The following is a 17348-nucleotide window of genomic DNA, read 5'->3' on the forward strand; positions in this document are numbered from 1 at the left end:
ATAATTGTTTTTTTACCCTTCTATCTGGCAACAAAACTGACACCTTTTTACAAGGAGTCATGTTTGCATAGACCACAATACCTGCAGTCATAATGCAAACAAAAAACATAACTCCGATAATGTATACATGTATTATCAGAGTTGTGTTTTTTGTTTGCATTATGACAGCAGGTATTGTGGTCTATGCAAACATGACTCCTTGTAAAAAGGTGTCAGTTTTGTCAGAGTTATGTTTTTTGTTTGCATTATGACTGCAGGTATTGTGGTCTATGCAAACATGACTCCTTGTAAACAGGTGTCAGTTTTGTTGCCAGATAGAAGGGTAAAAACCAATTATCAATAGTAACACAATTTGTTTATATCTCTTTATTGCAACGTTCATCTTGACACCCTTCCTTTAGCTCCTCTTTATTAAAACGATCACCTGACCTCTAACCCTAACCCCCACCAACCCCTATCACCCCCCCCCCCCGCCGCATACCCCCCACAGCTTCGTGTTTCAGGCCACAGTGGGGGGCCACTCATTTGCCGAGGCCGAGGGCTCCAGCAAGAAGAGCGCCAAGACAGCGGCCGCCACTGTGGCGCTGCACACCCTGCTGAAGGCCGCACAGAGCATGCAGGGCATGGTACGAGTGCCCGCGTGTGTTCGTCCACCCTGTGTGTGTACGTCAACTCTGTGTCAACCCTGTGTGTGTGTGTGTGTATCAACCCTGTCTCTGTGTGTGTCCACCCTGGGTGTATGTCAACTGTGTGTCAACCCTGTGTGTGTGTGTCAACCCTGTGTCTGTGTGTCCACCCTGTGTGTGTGTGTATATATATCCACCCTGTGTGTGTTTACACTGTGTGTGTCAGCCCTGTGTCTGTGTATCAACCCTGTCAACCCTGTGTGTGTGTATATGTCGACTGTGTGTGTGTCCACCCTGGGTGTGTCCACCCTGGGTGTGTCAGCTCCGTGTGTGTCAACCCTGTGTGTGCGTCAACTCCGTGTGTGTGTGTCAACTGTGTGTGTGTCCACCCTGTGTGTGTGTGTGTGTGTGTTTCCACCCTGTCTATTTGTGTGTTTCCACCCTGTCTATGTGTGCGAGTCCACCCTGTATGGGGGAGCAGTAGTGTAGCGGTGCGCTACGAACCCGGGGACCCACGTTTGTTTCCCGCTCATGGTCAACAACAATGATGATTAGTGGAATAGGTCCTGAACCTCAACCGAGTTCACCTCAAATGAGCACCTGGTGTGGTATCTAAATATCGCCACGAAGGAGAGAAAGACGCCCCGGCGTGGTGCTGGCCACTCACCCCCTCGTGTGCCGTGCCGGCCTTCATAGCTGCTGCTCGCTAACAGCACTTGCCCCAACGGTCTGTTTAGGCTACACGGGGGATCTTTGTCTTTGTGTGTGTCAGTGTGATGGGATCTGTGTGTGTGTGTCAGTGTATGTGGGGAGCGGTGGTGTAGCGGTTAGCGCGCTGCGCTACGAACCTGGCGACCCGGGTTCGATTCCCGCTCACGGCCAACACCAGTGACGATTATCTGAACCGGTCTTAGGCCTCCCCTAGGTCGACTCGGCCTCAAATACCCAGTGTGATGTGTAAACATTGCCACTAGGGAAACAAAGGCGGCCAGGCGTGGTGTTGGCCACCCATCCCCTAGTGTGCCGTGCCGGCCTTCATAGGTGCTCGCTAACAGCATTTGCCCCTACAGTCTGGTACAGGCTATACGGGGGATCTTTTTGTGTCAGTGTGTGTGCGTGTCAGTGTGTGTGTGTCAGTGTGTGGTTTTTGTGTCCGTCCGTGTGTGTCCACCCTATGGGTGAGCAGGTGGACATACTGTGTGTCAAGCCTGTGTCTGTGTCCACCCTGCGCGTGATCCTTTTTGTGAATCCCGCGTGCGTGTCAATCTTGTGTTCTGATCTCGTGCGTGATGGCAGCAGTACGCTCAGGAGCTAGATGCCAATGAAGACTTTATGAGAGAGAGGTTTTCTTGTGGTTTGGCTGTTCCTCTTCCGTTGAAGGAACGCAGAATAACAGTGGTTTACCCTATCTAACCCACACGACCCCCATTATGGATGATACAGTGTGCTTAAAAAAAATGTTAACACTTCTGAGAATTTGTAACAGTGCCACGATAAATGGGCCTCCGGGCTCTGGAGACCACCTGGAGAAGATTCCAGGCACGCGTTGACAATGATGGCGAACAAGTGAAGGAGACTCTTTGACTTTTTGAAGCTATTAACATACATTTGTTATCATGTTGCGGTGTATTATCCGTTCTTTTTTCATGAAAAGCGATAGTACCATGTATGTGTTCAAACATTTTTCAAGCGCCCTGTATTGGTCGCGAAAGCCTGCACGTTAAACTGGTTTACCGGGTAGGCCCACAGCTTGCGTTGCATGGCCCCAGTTACGTGTGAGCAGGGTTGGACACACCGGGAATTGTCCACCCTTTGGGTGAGCAGCGTTAGAGAGGGTTTCAAGTGACTCAAATTTTGGCCAGATTAGTCCAGCGGATGATACGTTCCCCTTCACACGTCCGTCGCTCCGCGTTTGTGAAAAAAGCTTGTCAGCCGCCACCACGGCCTTCTGCGAGTGCCGTTATCTCAGCAGCGTTGATTCAAGACGACCAATACCGGGACTGGTTTCGACGCACAGTGTCTCTTGTCAGCAGACTGAACGTGTGTGAGAAAAAGAGCTATGTAGCCCATCGGATTCTTCCGGTATAAAATAAATATTCTGTATTCTGATGTCAAACGTGGCTAGTTCGTTACGTGGCCTAACCCCTGAACTATGACGACCGTGGAACCGCGAAAAAACGTCGCGCCCACGTTGTATAACTTTTTGCGCTGACGCCCCGACCCCCGGCAGGACCCCGGTGGCGACGGTAATGGCCTCGCCTGGCCGCACCCGTGCCTACCGCACGCTCCGGCTCAACCGCAGCCACAGCAGTTGCCCGCGCCGGCGTCGTCGTCATCCGGCGGCGGGGCGGCCGCGGCGGCAACTGCGGGGGGAGGTTCGGCGGCGGCGGTGACGGGTGGGGAGTCGTGCTCGCCATCCGCCCCGCTGGCGAAGAACCCCGTGAGCGCCGTGATGGAGTACGCGCAGTCGCTGGGGCTGGCCTGCTCGCTCGTCGTGGTGGGGCAGGAGGGGCCGCCGCACGCTCCCAGGTTGGGGGCGCCGTGGTTATACCGCCGCTACCGTCGCGTCCGCTGCCATCGTCGCCGCTGCCATCGTCGCTGCTGTCTTGTGTTGAGCTTTGTCGTTCCTTACGCCGGCACCTCCCGATTTAGCACGGTCGGCTCCGTACGGCGCAAAACAAGTTGAACGTGCAGCGGTGCGACGATGAGAGTGTTCATTGCTTGGCACCTCCCTCTCCCTTCTCACACGAGGAGGATTTTGATCATCAGGCTGTCTCCTTGATACGACGGTGAAACTGCGTTCAATCGAGATGGCGGCACGTGAAGCTCCATGCGCTTGGAGAAGCTCGGGCTTTTACGGTCCATCGGCGGATTTATTTTAAAGAGCGTGGAGTTTTCATCCGCGCCCTCCAGTTTTTCCCTCCAACATTTCGAAACAAATGTGCGTTCAGGGTATTTTGCCGCTATACATTTCCCACGGGAAAAGCCACTTTAGTTGAGCTATCATTTGTGATGAGCCGGGTCGCTTCTGACAAAAATCTATTTAGCTCAGTGGGCCTTACCTGGTAAAATAAAAAATAGTTTGTAGTTTTATTCGCTAAATTTTTATTTGGCATCATCGCAAAAATCCGCATCTTCTTCGTCGACATTAAAAACTCGCAGCGCCTAACCGGTCGCCAGGCGTCTCGGCCGGCCGTTGTCACCCTCGCCTATAAAGCCCTGCCACTAACGGACGGCGCTGTCGCTCCTTGCCGCCTTTGCCTCCCTCCCTCCTCTCGCTGCCGATGCCGGCGCCGCCAGGTTCACGGTGCGCGTGGAGGTGGGCACAGAGGTCTTCCCGGCGTTCACGGGCGGCAGCAAGAAGCAGGCACGCTTCGGGGCCGCCGAGGCAGCCATAAGGGTCCTCGCCGGGCGACCTCTGACCCAGCAGCCGCCCTTCTCTGACACGTGCAACCCCTGGCCGGTGAGTGTCCGCGGCAACACAACACCCGGTGGTGGGTGACACTACAACCGGTGGTGGGTGACACTACAACACCCGGGTGTGAGTGACGCACTGATACCCGGTGGTGAGTCAGACTACACCTGGCAATGACTGGCACAACACCCGATGGTGGGTGACACTACAACCGGTGGTGGGTGACACTACAACCGGTGGTGGGTGACACTACAACACCCGGGTGTGAGTGACGCACTGATACCCGGTGGTGAGTCAGACGACACCTGGCAATGACTGGCACAACACCCGATGGTGGGTGACACTACAACCGGTGGTGGGGGACGCTACTACACCCGGGTGTGAGTGACGCACTGATACCCGGTGGTGAGTCAAGACTACACCCGGCAATGACTGGCACAACATTCGGTGGTGTGACACTACACTGGTTAATGAGTGGCACTGCAACACACAGTGGTGAGTGACACAACTACACCCGGTGGTGACACAACACCCAGTAATGAGTGATGTACCCGTGCGGCACGACCGCCGAAAGCTTTTTTCGCCGGAGAGCGCCGAAAAACGACGGCTTCCGATGAGGGAACGACCCCGGGGGCCCCCCCCCCCTTGCGCCCCCTGCGTTCCGTTTACTTCCGTTGCCGTTGAGTGGCGTGCCGTCGATGTCCTTTGCGACGGTCGCTCTATCAAGAAACCGTGGTCTGATTCACCTTCCCCACCACTATTATTTATTTTATCGCGGTTGTAGAGCTCCAGCCCAAAATCTGGAGGGGCCAAGTGGCCAGCAACTGGCAGCACCACTGAAAGTGTCGCGGATGAGGGGTTAAACGCGTTTCGTGCGTCGGGCAAAGGCCATCGTCCACAAAGAGACGTCGGTGGCGGGGGAGGGAATTGAACAGCTGGAGCGGTGTAAGGGAAGAAGCAGAGAGAGACGCGGTTGTGAGCCGGTGGGTGGGGAGCGGTGGCGGAGCAGTTGGCGCTATGCTGCGTAACGAACCCGACGCCCCCGAGTTCGATTCCCGCTCTAGGCCAACACCATTGACGATTCATTTTCTTGGTTCTTTCGGTAAAGTCACGTAGAAGGGAAGTAATAAAATAATAAAAATAAAACATAATAAAATAATTCTCACGACGTTTCGGCCACAACGCAAGCAGCCGTCCTCAGGTGAAGAACAGGTCTGTCGGAAAGACAGCATCTTCACCTGAGGACGGCTGCTTGCGTTGTGGCCGAAACGTCGTGAGAATTGTATTTTATTATGTTTTATTTTTATTATTTTATTATTTCCCTTCTACGTGACTTTACCGAAAGAACCAAGAAGATGAATCCCTGCAGTCACGAAAGCTTTAAATCGAAACCATTGACGATTGTCTGAACCGGGCCTGGGCCTCCCCTCGATCGACTCGGCCTTAAATGCGTAGCTGGTGCGGTGCGTAAAAACATCGGCACCGGGGAAACGAAGGCGGCCCGGGGCGTGGTGTTGGGCCAACACACGCCCCACACCGTGTGCCGTGCCAACTTTGCCCCAAGAGTCTGTTAGGACTGTGCAGGGGATTTCTGTGTTAGTGGGTGGGTTCGTGCGTTATCGTGACATCCATAGCGGTGTTTGAACACCGCGTGGGCAAGATGAAACGCTCCGTTTTGGTAGACCGAGCGAATTTGACGTTAGCAGTAATCATGGTAGTAGCAAGAGAAGGCCAATAAGCAGGCGACGGATCGCCGGCCAGCCAGCGGCTGGAGTGAATCGACGGGTGCTGGCTCATCAGTCGCCCGCGACAGTGCTCGGCGCTGGAAGCGAGAACGATTTATCCGCGCGTGTCCGCGTGCGCGTCACGGGTGCCGTCCCGCGTCTCGTGAAATTTACGTGGCTCGTGAAATTTACGGGGCTCATCCGTAACGAGCGCGGAAACAGCCGGGGGCTTTCCTTGTGTGTGCCCGTGCTCGTTGTCACGGAGCTACCTGCTCCGGTGGCGACAATGCGCGCGGTTACATTTTCTCTTTTCTCGCATGTTCGTCCGAAGAGAGGGGGGGGAGAAGAGAGTTGGCTATGCGTGCGCGTGTTACATGTGCATAGGTCAACCCGGCCTCAAATTAATACTTGGTGCGATGTGTAAACATCGCCACTGGGGAGACAAAGGCGGCCGGGCGTGGTGTTGGCCACCCACCCCCTCGTGTGCCGTGCCGCCCTTCATAGGTGCTCGCTAACAGCAGTTGCCGCAGCAGCCTCTAAAGGCTATATGGGGGATCTTTGTCTTTGTGTGCTCGTGTGTGCGCGTATCTCCGTGTGTGGTGGGAGACAAAGGCAGGTGGGGCGTGATGCTGGCCACCCACCACCCCCTTGTGTACCGTGGCAGCCTTCATAGGTGTTACTTGCTAAACGTAAACTAAGCATTTTTTTTATTTTACCAGGTGAGGCCCACTGAGCTATGTAGCTCTTTTCAGAAACAACCACGAAAGATAGCTCAACGAAGTGGCTTATTGTGTGGAAATTCATATTAGCCAAATACTCCAAATGCACGATGATTCTAAATGTGGAGGGAAAAACCGGAGGACCAGGAGATAAATCCACGCGACCACGGGGAGAGAGAGAGAGAGACGCAAACTCCAAACATACAGGCGTCAAGGTCCGGATGGAACCCACGACCCTCTGTATACCAGTGAGGTAGTTAACATCTCGCCACCGTGCTAAAAGTACTTGCCCCGAGAGTCTGTTACGACTGCACGAGGGGCGCGGGGCGGGATCTTTGTTACATGTGCCACCCGTGGTTAAAGCGGGGTCGCATGCGGCAGCGAAAGGCAATGGTCCCAGCCTGGAAAACTCATGGCTGCGTGCAAACAAATACATTTGAGGCTCCGCATTGTGAATCCGCTGCTGGATGAGGGCCTCCCCACGCCGTGCGGGTTGGAGGGTGGCGAGGGGCGGCGGGGGGTGTTTGACCATGCTTCACCGCGCCGGCCAGTGCGGGTCGATGAAGCCGGAGAGCGTAGATGTTGTAGCATAGCACGGTACAATAGAATTATAAATGTTGTGGGTTTACTCTCCAACACGCAACCAGTTAGTGCTGTCCGACTAACGAATTGGCACGTCTTGTTTACGTGACAAGCCCTTGCTAATTGTCTGTCGGGTGGTGGCGTGTTTCGCGACCCATTTATATTTACGCGATCGAACCCAAAAAAACCTCTTGCGGTACAATAGATTTTACTACTGACAAACATTCGCCGCTGCGGTAGCCACCTACAGCACCTGCGCTTATGTGTGATGGTGGTGGTGGTGGTGGTGGTGCTGGTGGTGGTGCTGGTGGTGGTGCTGGTGGTGGTGCTGGTGGTGGTGCTGGTGGTGGTGCTGGTGGTGGTGCTGGTGGTGATGCTGGTGGTGGTGCTGATGGTGGTGGTGGTGATGGTGGTGGTGGTGGTGCTGGTGGTGCTGGTGGTGCTGGTGGTGGTGCTGGTGGTGGTGCTGGTGGTGGTCGCCCATCCTCGCGCTTGTTCCAGGCTCAACGCCCGCTTAACTTTTCAGACCCCTTTTGTCATTCCACTGCGGGATGGGGCGCAGAGCGTAGACATTGGGGCGTATGAGTACGGTACAACAGTGGAGTTTGGTGCACTGCCGTGCGTGGCCCTGCAACCTGTAGCAACTGTTACGCGTGGTGGTGCTGGTGGTGCTGGTGGTGCTGGTGGTGGTGGTGGTCCATCCCAGCGCTTGTCCAGGTTCATACCCCCGCTTGGCTTCGCAGATCCGACGAGACCCGGGCGCATTCCTGCTAATTATGGTGGTAGGCGCTGGGACACCCGTGTCACCGTGGCGACGGAGACCCCCAGGTCGACTCGGGCGGTGCCAGGGTGGGGGGGTGATTAGACACGGTCGTCGTCGCTTGAATGAAGATGAGGAGCAAAGGAAGGGCGGCATCATGGGCATTGCAAGAAAGAGATTACCAAACAAAACTTGTTTTATTTTACCAGGTAAAGCCCACGGAGCGACGTAGCTCTTCTTTCAGACGCGACCTGACCATCACGAATGATAGCTCAACCAAGTGTGGCTTATCATCATCATCGTCATCACGTGGATATTTATTGCAGCGGCTAAATAACTCTAAAACTCCCCTCCCCCCAGAATTATCGGTACATTAACTGTGACAGTCTCTGTAAGAAGGGAGCGAGGAGTTGAGTTGGGGTGCGATCACAGCAACCCGCCCATGATTATTGCACCATCGCAGCGGCTCATCCATCGCTGGCGCGTTTCATGGGGCTGCTGCGAGTTTTTTTCACTCGGGAACGGCCGTCCCCCCCCCCCCCCCCCCCCGACGTTTCGCGCCGCCTCTTTGTCGGCAAAGTCGCCGTCCATCGGCGGATCGTGGGAGCAAAGAAAATATACGAGCATCGCCGCGCTTATGAAAGCGGCAGCAGCGGCGACAGTCTAGTAGTCTTGGAGTCCGCTGGTGTTTGTTTGTGTTGATTTTTTTGTCGATTTTTTTTCCCCCTCTCGTCCCCCCCTTTGAGTCATCTCCAGATGCTCTCGAGCCCCGAGGCGGATGATTGAGTGGGCGGGCAGGCGAGCGGGAATCTGGAGGTTTCGGCACAGAGGAGGGGGAGAGACAGCTAGCCGGGCGGAGAGCGGGAGGGAGGGAGGAAGATTGATGCGCAGGATGCAGGAAGATGAAGGAAAGGAAAATGAAGGGTGAACAGGGAGATGGAGGGGACGGCGAGTGATGGAGTGAGGGAGAGCGAGAGGCGGAGTGGGGGTTATAATTAGAGTGATTTCTGTGAGTTAAGCTTGGGGTTAAGGCTATGGTGAAGGTGAGAGTGAAGGTTAGGGCTTGGTATTATTGGGCCTTGGACCCTTGTTTAGGCCTGGATGAGGGTTCTGGCGAGGGTCTGGGACATGTGTGCGTCCGTGCGTGCGACCGTACGCCCGAGCGTGCGCCCGTGTGCGACGTTGCGTGCACCCCCTTGCGACGTTGCGTGCGCCCCCTTGCGACGTTGCGTGCGCCCCCTTGCGACGTTGCGTGCGCCCCCTTGCGACGTTGCGTGCGCCCCCTTGCGACGTTGCGTGCGCCCCCTTGCGACGTTGCGTGCGCCCCCTTGCGACGTTGCGTGCGCCCCCTTGCGACGTTGCGTGCGCCCCCTTGCGACGTTGCGTGCGCCCCCTTGCGACGTTGCGTGCGCCCCCTTGCGACGTTGCGTGCGCCCCCTTGCGACGTTGCGTGCGCCCCCTTGCGACGTTGCGTGCGCCCCCTTGCGACGTTGCGTGCGCCCCCCTTGCGACGTTGCGTGCGCCCCCTTGCGACGTTGCGTGCGCCCCTTGCGACGTTGCGTGCGCCCCCTTGCGACGTTGCGTGCGCCCCCTTGCGACGTTGCGTGTGCCCCCTTGCGACCGTGCGTGCACCTGTGCGTGCGACCGTGTGTACATGCGCCGCTGTGTGCGCCCGTGTCCTCATTCATCGGCTTTGCCCGCCGCTCGTCATGGCCGCCCCGTCGTCCTCACGAGAGGCAGACGGACGATGGGCACTTATTTATTTGGGCAAATAATGTTTTTTTGCGGTCAGGCGATTCCCCTCTCCTCCCTCACCTCATTACTTCGCTTCCCTCCACCTCATTACCTTTCTGTGCCCCACCTCCTCCCCTTGTTCGCTCGCAGCTGCTCTTATTACCTCTCTGCCATTCTCTCCTCCCATCTCCGCTTGGCAAACCTCCGTTGCACTTCTCCTCACCTCCTCACCTCCTCTTCCCTCCCACCTCCTCCCCTTACCTCCCCCCACCCCCCCTCCCTTCCTCCGCCCTCTTTGCCCCCCCCCCCCCCCACCTCACCTCTTCCTCACCTCTTCCCCTCACCGTCGGGTATGGAGGCTCGGGGAGGGAGAGGGGGGGGGGGATGAGGCGGAGGCTCCGCACGACGACGGGAAGGGGGGGGGAATCCGGTGCGGGTTTACGGCTCTGCTCATCACAGTAGAGACTCTCTCCCCTCTGGGGGTCTCAGTGGAGACTCTCTTTTCTGGGTGTCTGCAGCGTGCTAACCACCGTGCCACCACTCCACCCCGGTGTGTAGTTATGAACAGTTATACAATCCAGCAGCCTTTCACACAACAGGCCACCCCGAGGCCCTTTAAATTATACAGCGCGCTGCCAAGCCAATCGCTTAAGGGAGCCTCCGCTTTATTGCGGGGATTCCAAGAGCGACAATAGAAATGCGAGCACACAATGGACATTACTTCGCCCATTTTGCTGATCATTGCCTGTGGTACAATGGCCCAGATTGTATCTCTCTCGGCATGACAAAGCGTGCGTGTGTGTGTGTGAGAACAGTGGGGAGCGGTAGTGTAGCAGTTTCTCGCACTGCGCTACGAACTCGGCCGCCCAAGTTTGATTCCTGCTCATGGCCATCACCAGTGACGAATAATCTGAACCGGTCCCGGGCCTCCCCTAGGCCGACTCAGCCTTAAATGAGTACCTGGTGCAGTTTGTGAACATCGTCACTGGGGAGACAAAGGCGGTAGGGTGTAGTGCTGGCCACCCACCCCCTCGTGTGCCGTGCCGGCCTTCATAGGTGCTCGCTAACAGCACTTGCCCCAAAAGTTTGCTGAGGCTACACAGGGGAGATTTGTCTTTGTGTGTGCGTGCGCTTGTGCATGTGTCAGTGCGTTTGCGTGCATGTGTCAGTGCGTGTGTGCGTGTGTGTCAATGTGTGTGTGCATTTGTCAGTGCGTGTGTGCATGTGTGTCAGTATGTGCGTCTGTGTGCCAGTGCGTGTGTGTGCGTGTCTGTCAGTGTTAGTTGTGCGCGCTTGTGTCAGCGCGTGTGTGCGTGTGTCAGCGCGTGTGTGTGTGTGCGTGTATGCGTGTGCGAACGGGCGAGTGCCACCCATGCTTAAAAAGAGCTCCTGAGTGAGAAGTTTAGATGTGGTTCAGCGATGTCAGTGGCGACGGTGCACTGCTTAGCCGCATGATTCCGACAGCGCCGACGGGGAGATGTTCTCCCGAGAAGGGGAAGGCAAAAGGAGATGGATAATTTTTTTGTCCAGAGTCATCGTTTGTTCTGGACGAACGATGCGGGGGAGGTGGTGTGGGGCGGTGGGGGCGATCGATGATCGAGTTATCTTGCCCAGTGCTCTCAGAAATCTCAGTGGCCGTACCAACGGTGCGCTGTGACCCACGCCGGTAAACAGCGTCACCCGGTCGCTCGTTTAATGTTGGTTTTTTAACCCCCCCCCGACCCACCCCCCTCTCTGGTCCCGCGTCCTTGTAAAATCAAACTCCCGGGTCCGGTTTTATCGCTCTCTTTGATGATAATGCCCTCGTGGCCCGCGCCGGCCGTATGGAGCTGAACCAGCAAACCCTGAACTGCTGTCGCGGTCGTTAGTTCGTTCGCAACGCGGCAGCAAAACGTCGTTATCGTAGGGACATTTTTTTTGCCAGTACTCAAAGCATGAAAAATAAGAATCGGTTTTACTGCTGTCTGGCAATGTGAAACAAGAGGTGTTCAGATGTTCAAACACCAAATAGGTACCTTTTGTAAGGTAACAAGTCTGCATTAACCATCCACGGTACAAGTGGTGAGCAGGCAAACAAACGTGCTCTAATAATATATGCATCCATGCGTCGTTATCATCATCATCGGCATCAGTCACGGTCTCGCCACCGCTTGATGAATGTCATCTCGAGCCGTCGCACATCTAACACGGTCTCATGATGCAACCAATCCATCTCGCGGCCTGCACCTACAGCCGATTTCATCGCTATAACTCCGCTGGGGTTGGGGGAGGGCGGGCATCACTCTTGAACGCGTTGGCTACCTTGGATGCCCCTCCGCCGTTAACCTCGGTCACCATCGTCCCTTTCTCGCGAAGTGTTCCGCCCATTTGAGGCCGAGTCAAACTAGGGGAGGCCCAGGACCAGTTCAGACCAACGTCACTGGTGATGGCCAAGAGTGGGAATTGATCTCGGGTCACCGGCTTCGAAGTCCTGCCTGGTAACCGCGACACTGCAGCTCCGACGCAGCCTATAACACCTCGTAAGCATGGTGGTTGCCCGTTAAAGCATAACACAGGATCAAACCTGCTTAGCTTCCAACGTGGTATATGAACGTGTGCCCGGCGGTGGCGAGTTGTCCGCTTGCTGTCGACGCTCACGAATCGAATCCCGCAGCCGCCCTAGTTGACACTGCGACGGTGTGTTAACTGTAAAAATTCCAGGAAAATATACTCACCGGATTGGAGATTATGGTAAATGTCGCGTGACGTTTTTCTGAAGTTGTCCTGTGGCATTGCTTCCACTGGCCATTCTCGAACACAAGACTCCGCGACGATTACTATTTTCCTGGAGTATAATGGAGGTGAGTCACTAATAGCGTTTATCAAGCAAGCCTGGCTTTGCTGATGAGACACTGTGAGCATTGAAAACGGTCCAGTGTGTTGCTTTCGTTGAACCAGTGCTGCTGAAATTATGCACTTCCAGAAGGCCGTGTGGTCGATAGGGAGTATAAAAAAAATACCTCGGATGTTTTTGCGCGGGAGATACAGATACACGAAGGATTCACTGTCTTGTTATAAACGTGTGAATGATGTTCAAAGTGCGGATTGAAGGTCAGTCGAAGGTTCAGTGACGTCATCGTTTTCTTCAAGGGACTGTTTGCTAGCTCGGGGTGGTGCACCGCTTGCTGCATGATTCTCCGAAGTGAGATGTCTTCGTCTTACGGCGTGACGCCCGTAGGTAGGCACGCTCGCGAGAAATCGGTTGAGATAAATATTTACGGGACCTTTTTGCCAGTATGAAAAATGATGAAAAATGAGAATACGTTTTACCCTTTCTGGCAATGAAACCCACACGTACTTGTGGCAAAACATACAAACAGACACGCTCCGATAATTTAATATATGTATTGTCTTCGAAACTGGTTTTCCTACACCAGAGAGACAGCCTTCTTTTATCCCCGCCGGTGTTAGACCAGAGAATGGCTACAAGGCGAACAGGACAAAGTCAATTGAGAGAAATGTAAATAAAAATGGGGAAAAAATGTTTCCGTACATTTTGAAAGAGGAACTGAAAGTTTCACTTGGCGTATTTTGCACGGGAGCCCACGGACGCAATGCATGCAACGCGTCGTGTCATGCCCGCAAGGCGTCGTTACACGCACGCAACGCGTCGACGCTCGCGTCGTGACACGCACGCAACGCGTCGACGCTTGCGTCGTGACACGCACGCTGAAATGTTCTCGAGGCCGAAGGGACTTGAAGATCAAATACCGAACCGGACTTCCCCGACAGCCTTTCGCCAGAGAGTTCCACGTGTGTGACAAGTGTCAAGGAGGGGCTCTGATTACCCACCGCGGTCGCTCGCTCCTCTTATGGACAGAACCCTGAATTGAGGCATCATTCCCGTGATTGAAGCATTTCATTTGAAATCTAACCACGTGGCTCCACAGTTGGACCGGAGGCTCGCGATGGTGAGGTTGCAAATTGGAATCCCGGGTCCTGAGGGTTGACCGTGCCCATCGCCACCATCATCATTATAATCATTTCTTCGGAGAACAATCCGCGCGACCACCATGGGGAGAGAGAGATTGACCACACGAACTCCAAATATGAAACGGGCATTGCCAGGTGTGGGAACGACCGCCCGACCTCATGCACAGCAGGCGAGGGAGATAACAGCTCTTCGATAACACGGCGCCACAATAACTCTGGTCAAGTTGGTCCAATTCGATGGAAACTTGTGTATAAAGTTGCGTTGCTCTAAGGGATATACCCGAGCAAAAACGAGACGACAAATTGATGAATACCTTGCTGTTCTAAACCATCCCGCGAACTCTGGTCATTCTCGCAGCAGCAGCGCTTTTGCCGAGCCATTAAACAAAGACGGTGACTGCATCGCGCGGCGTTTTCAGACGCGTTTCTGCCGTCATCTGCAACGCCTCTTCCTTCCGATATGGCTGGCAAGGAAAAGACGGCATGGAAAGCCTTCCAGTTAGCAGCAACAAATTATCTCGGACAACTACAGGGAGTTGGTGGAAAACCTCCTCAAGGCATACCAAAGCCGTGGTTGCAAAATGTCACTAAAGATGCATTTTTTGCACTCTCAATCTAGATTTTTTTTTCCACCGAACTGCGTAGCAGCGAGCGACGAGCATGGCGTGTGATTTCACCCAGGACATTGCGACAATGGAGAAACGCTCTCAGGGCAAATGGAGCCTGTCAATGCTTGCAGGCTATTGCTGGACAGTGACAAGAGATGGTCCATTTAATAAATACAAGAGACAAGCCAAGAAGCACCAAGTAGTATGTACTTGTATATGCATAATAGTTTTTTTGCATTTTGTTACATAATACATTAGATTTATATAACCATTTTTGCTGATATGAGCAGGACAGGTCACATGACAAGACCTAGGTTTTCAATGTATGAGTAAAACTCTACTATCTACACAGTATACATAGACGTAAAATGTTAAATCTTAAATATCTTGAGAGCAGTAGCCAGTCAGTTTTAATTGTCATATTTGAATTCAGCACGTAAAAAAACCATAATAAACAGCACATTTAATCTCCGAAGCTGGCGACGTCTAAAAAATTGTAGACCCGTGTTATTCGGAAGGCACTGGAGCTATGCACTTCTAAATCAAATTTGTGATTGCTTCTCCGACTAGCACGGTTGGCTACGTACAGTGTGAAAGAAGTTCAACACACAAAGGACTTCATGCACCTTCACAACACAAACCAGCGCTAAGAGGACAATTAGCAAACACGCAAACCGTGTCTCTTTTTTCCCCCTGACAGCCACCGAAATCGATGGTCTCGCCCTACTGCAATCGAGAGGCTTCCGTGAAATGAGTGCACGTTTGGGAACGCATTACGGAATATGCGTGTGCGCGTGACTCTTCTTCCTCGTCCCTTGTTAATGGGGTTTTTTTGTTGTTGTCATACTGCGTGGGCGGAAGCTGGAGGGATTGCCTGGAGAGACAACCCACACACGCTTGTAAGAGGCGAGAAGAAGAAGAATGATGAAAATAATCTGCGCGTAATTGCGCTCCGCGTTTGAAACAAATTTCCGAGCGCGTTATTGAATGACAACAAATTACAGTGTAATGATGTGCGCAGAGGCGTACAGTGCGCAAACAAAGAGACAAAACGGAGCCCTCCCAACGACAACATAAGAGACGTTCTACAGAATCCGGCGTGGAAATCAACCCCGAGTCGGAAGCTGCGTCGTCGCGAGCTGCGTCGTCGCAGCGCGGGAGGGGGCCACTGTGTGGCACAGAGGTCTTAGACTCAGAGGTCAGAGACTCAGAGGTCAGAGACTCAGAGGTCAGAGACGTAGAGATCAGAGGTCGGAAGACTCCGAGCTCAGAGACCCGGAGGTCAGAGACTCGGAGGTCGGAGACTCAAGAGGTCAGAAACTCCAAGCCTGCACCACTGAGATTTTGAGTTTGAATGCAGATCACAGCCGCCGTACGTGATTTAAATCTTGGTTCGAAAGTGTAGTGTGAGGTGATAACCGGTGCCTGCAAAGACACAAAGAAATATCGCATTCAATTTGGCTCTGCGTGTTATTTGGCTAAATTTGCTCGCTTCCCCCATCTCGCCGTGTGCGTTCTCAATCCCAGCTGCTGTTTCTCTGCCTCTGTTCCCCCCTCTCGTCCTCCGTGTTCCCCAATCACCATTTCGTCCTTTCTCGCATCTGGCCTCCTTATACCAGAACAAACTGCCCCTACGTGTCAACCAATCAGCCTCACCGTTTATTCACCGTTCTTCCCCTCAAACACGCTCACTGATTTCCCCTCGCTTACCCAATCTCCCCCCCACCCCGGTCCTCCCTTCCCCATCATTAACACCACCGTCCCATTTTCTAAAATTCCCCTTCCTTTTCATCACACTCGCTCGTCATTAACCACTTCACTTTCATCAGCGTTTACTTCACCCATCGTCGTCGTATCCGTCACGTACCACCCGTCCGTCTCATGAATCTCATCCCGTCGCACTCCTATTCCGCCGTACGAACGACTCATTCCTTGTTCAGCGCCTTGGTCAAAGGCGCTACATAAATTAGAATGAGACGAGATAAGAAGACAGGATACATTTCGGCGCTGAGAACGAAAGACGTTGAATTTGACGGTGGTCGTGCGTGTGCGACCCGATGTCGCTCACTTGCGGTGGCAGAGCGTGCGGTGAAGTGCTGCCCTCTGCTGCGTGTGTCGGAGGTCGCAGAGGCTTGGCAATCCCTCGGTTTGCCAGTGTTGACAATCATCGTCGCACGATTTTTTGTGATCAACGTTTCGCCTCCCCGTGGGACGACGCCCTGTGGTTTCGACTTAACGTTCACATTATGATTGACGGTAACGCCGTGTTTACGTCATGTACGCGGGGTGCCAATTTAGGCCAACCCGAGCACTCGTAAGTGGGGCTGAGCAATGCCCTACGTCCAATCGGCGATGCCGATTCATGAGCGTTTCGATCTCCACTGGCTTTGTTTGCATTACTACCTTGTCTGTTTTTGCAGTGGAAACAGCTTTCTTGCAGACTCGGTGATGTTTTTTTTAAACGTATTTTTCAACTTCATACGTGAACTCTATTGACAGTCATTTCCATGAGACAAATGGATTAAAAACGTTAACCAAGGGACTGCTGCAGCTCTACAATGTCTACTTCCACGGGCCGTTCTGCAAAAAATCCCAATGGGTGGCCATTATCAACATCCCCCCGCCCCCTCATCCCCCTCATCCCCCTCAACCCCTTCTTCCCCGCAAGCTACGCGGAGTCTTTCCATTTCGTCTGGAACTCTGTTTAAAAATTACGTGGAATTTTTTCGTGATGGCCCCGGGGGGGTGTGGGGGGGGAGGTGGGTGGGGGGGGAGGGCACGGTACGTTTGCACACGGCCCTGTTCCTTTTGTGCTGCCACCTCTTTAAATAGTAATACCTCAATTAAATTATCCCATTAATATTTAATAACGGCACGGTGGCCTATGGCCTATAATTGCACGTCACCCAAAGAATGCATTGATAAAGCAGTCGTGGTAAAGATAAATCGAGCGTTTTCCCGTCTCTAAGTGATATTATCTCACTCTCGCTGTTGACTGTGTATCGGTACGCCATTATGTTACCGTACGTAATTGTCACGTGATGTGTTGTCGTGTGATGTTGTTATTTCGGGAATGTTTTATGCGCGTTGGATCCTTGTCGCTGTCCGGTGTGTTTAGTTAATTGTACTGGTAGTAACTGCCAGGTTACACCAGCCCACATGGGATTATTGTGTCCGTCGTGCAGGGAGGGGCTGGGTGGGGAGGGAG

At 53.7% G+C, this 17348-nt stretch overlaps 2 protein-coding genes across 2 annotated transcripts in view; one reads left to right on the plus strand and one right to left on the minus strand.

Annotated features, from left to right (window-relative positions):
• Positions 1–17348, minus strand: part of SNRPA1 (small nuclear ribonucleoprotein polypeptide A') — an 840838-nt gene that overhangs the window by 393524 nt on the left and 429966 nt on the right. The window lies entirely within an intron of this gene.
• Positions 1–17348, plus strand: part of LOC133361043 (double-stranded RNA-specific adenosine deaminase-like) — a 59158-nt gene that overhangs the window by 18517 nt on the left and 23293 nt on the right. The window contains exons 5-7 of the mRNA XM_061579918.1: positions 491–626; positions 2857–3155; positions 3927–4089. Coding sequence (XP_061435902.1) covers positions 491–626; positions 2857–3155; positions 3927–4089 — 598 coding nt within the window. The remainder of the gene's footprint in view (positions 1–490; positions 627–2856; positions 3156–3926; positions 4090–17348) is intronic.

The sequence above is a fragment of the Lethenteron reissneri genome, chromosome 1, assembly GCF_015708825.2.
Source record: "Lethenteron reissneri isolate LAM-NWPU_2019-01 chromosome 1, ASM1570882v1, whole genome shotgun sequence".
Classification (NCBI taxonomy): Eukaryota; Metazoa; Chordata; class Hyperoartia; order Petromyzontiformes; family Petromyzontidae; genus Lethenteron; species Lethenteron reissneri.